This window comes from Ptychodera flava, unplaced genomic scaffold (genome assembly GCF_041260155.1).
Source record: "Ptychodera flava strain L36383 unplaced genomic scaffold, AS_Pfla_20210202 Scaffold_39__1_contigs__length_1403739_pilon, whole genome shotgun sequence".
Lineage (NCBI taxonomy): Eukaryota > Metazoa > Hemichordata > Enteropneusta > Ptychoderidae > Ptychodera > Ptychodera flava.
In genome coordinates, this window is record NW_027248361.1 from 680001 (window position 1) to 682934 (window position 2934).

General features: G+C 36.0%; 1 protein-coding gene across 1 annotated transcript in view; it reads left to right on the plus strand.

Annotated features, from left to right (window-relative positions):
• Nucleotides 1–1590, plus strand: part of LOC139127894 (uncharacterized) — a 10950-nt gene extending 9360 nt beyond the window's left edge. The window contains exon 3 of the mRNA XM_070693750.1: nt 262–1590. Within this exon, the coding sequence (XP_070549851.1) occupies nt 262–1590 (1329 nt within the window). The remainder of the gene's footprint in view (nt 1–261) is intronic.
• The last annotated feature ends 1344 nt before the right edge of the window (nt 1591–2934 follow it).

A 2934-nucleotide genomic window follows, 5' to 3' on the forward strand; every position in this document is an offset into this window, starting at 1 on the left:
TATATATATATATATATATATATATATATATATATATATATATATATATATATATATATATATATATATATATATATATATATATATATATATATATATATATATATTGCTATATGTGTGTGTCTGTATGTCAGTATTTATATGTATGTCAGTATTTATATGTATATGTATGAATATATGTATATTTGCAGGGGACCATGTTATTGAAAATGGCCTGTTAAGTTATGCTTTGATGTTAATATTATGTCTCAATATCTTCAGATGCCACGCAAGAAGAATTGGAAGAGTAGTGCAGCGCTGAAGAAGAGGTTGAGTTTGGGTCGTGTCCCATCAACCACTGTCCATTTGGAGCATAGAGTCCTTCAGGACTGTCATAACATCGCAAATATATCCGAAAATGTTGTCCTTCGGGACTCTAATGACATGGCCAATGAATCTGGAAATGTTGTCCTTCGGGACTGTAATGACATGGCAAATGAATCTGGAAATGTTGTCCTTCGGGACTGTAAAGATGGAAATGTAGTCCTTCGGGACTGTAATGATGGAAATGTAGTCCTTCGGGACTGTAAAGATGGAAATGTAGTCCTTCGGGACTGTAAAGATGGAAATGTAGTCCTTCGGGACTGTAAAGATGGAAATGTAGTCCTTCGGGACTGTAAAGACATGGCAAATGAATCTGGAAATGTAGTCCTTCGGGACTGTAAAGACATGGCAAATGAATGTCAAAATGCAGTGCTTTGTGACTCTAATGACATGGCAAATGAATCTGGAAATGTAGTCCTTCGGGACTCTGATGACATTGCAAATGAATCTGGAAATGTAGTCCTTCGGGACTCCAATGACATGGCAAATGAATCTGGAAATGCAGTCCTTCGGGACTCCAATGACATTGCAAATGAATCTGGAAATGTGGTCATTCGGGACTCTGATGACATGGCAAATGAAACCCGAAATGCAGTGCTTTGTGACTCTTATGACATGGCAAATGACAATGTAAGTACTAGGGAAAGATTTATTTCATACAAGGAAGGAAATGAGACATCAGAACATGACATGACTAGTATGGCAATGAAAACTACAAGTAATACTGAATATGAAGTGAGAGTGAATGAAAGTGACATTAAAGTTGATAAAATGATTGACAGTGAGAAGGTTAAGATACAAATCAAATGCTCAAACTTAGTGCAGGGCAGTTTTAACCAAAGTCATGCTCAATTTGGTGAGAACAGTGGGAGGCAGTGTGTTGCTAATAGCTATGTTTCTGTACTGTACAGTAAAATAAAAAATGTGCAAATGTGGAATACATGCGACATGGATTTAATACTGCAAACAGGTAATGAATTGTATGGTTGTGTGCAGCAATCACCATCAGTAATCGATGTTTATCTTTTAGTCACAGAACTACCACAGTCTATTGAGTTGTTTGACACAAAGTTTAAGTCAAGTTTTGGACAATCTGTCACAGGTCTAATAGGTGAAGATATCAATATTGATAGTTTTGTGATGTCTTTGTACAATGCATTAGTAGTGACATTAACACAATATGATGCATGTTTTGTTAATTTTGGAGCAGCTGTTTTGCGGTATTGAAGAAAGAGAATATCTTCTATACATTTGACAGTCACTCAAGAGACTCAAATGGCATGGTTACACCAAATGGCACAAGTGTACTGATACCATTGGACAGTATTGAGGTAGTGTATAAACATTGCTGTAATTTAGCTACTTCTATGGGTATTGGTAGAAATGAACAGTTTGAAGTGACTGGAATTACTGTGAATATTGAATCTGACTGTGTTGCCAATGTAAGTAATGGAGACAGTAACAGTGATGATGAAGTAGTTGTTGTTGGCATAGAAGAGACACCACAGTTATATTGCCCTTTGGATTTTGAGTTGTGTGAAATGCTGTGCAATGAACTAAGCATTAAGAATGAAAATGTTACACGTTTATACTCTGGTCCAGGTATTGAAATGGGTGACCCTTGTAGAACAAAGAAAATCAAGGAGGATGGAAATTGTTTTCTTTAGAGCGGTATCATATGCATTGTGTGGTACAGAGAATAATCATGATGTAATTCGATTGGCCATTGTTAAGCATCTTAAAGAGAACTCCGCAGTATTCTATTGTCATTTAAGATGTGGATATCAGTCAGTTGATGATTACCTTGTAAAATCTCACATGCAAGATTTGGGAACATGGGCAACTGAGAAGTAGAGATACTAGCAACTGCAAACCTTTTGAAATCAGATGTTGTCACTTTTAGTAGGGTAAATGGGTAAAATATTCTAGCACTCAGATTAACAAAAACAGTGAAACTACCGGTAAATCAATATTTCTGAAACACTGTATGGAAGTTCACTATGAATTTGTGGAATGTGTCAAGCCTCCAGGTGTTTTAGTGTATGAATGTGGCCATCATGCGATGAATACATCAAGGAATACGACGAAAGTCATTAAAAATGTTCCGCAACGTAAAGTTAAGAGGAGTTTAGGAACTGATGTAAATGAAGTAGTGGACCCAAAACATGTTGATGGGAGAAAAAGAGCTGGAAAACAACTGAAGTATGAGGAGAATGTAGTATCTGTTGATGAGATTTGTAGATCAATAGCACATCGAGTCTTGAAACGGAACGACCATGTACAGTTACTGATCGAAGTACTTTGATTAAGAAACAAAGACGAGAAAAGCAACAACAGAGATATTGGACAGAATTTGAATTCCGTGCAAAAAGGAAAAGTGCTGTGAATACTCACTACATAGATAATGCTGTAAATAAGAAAGCAAGAGCAAAACAAATGTATACAGACAATGAGCATTATAGGGAAGCTAAAAAAGGAAAAGGGAAACAAATGTATAAAAACAAAGAGTGTTATAGGCAACGTAAAAAAGCACAAACAAAACAAATGTATGCAGACAAGGACTGTTATAGA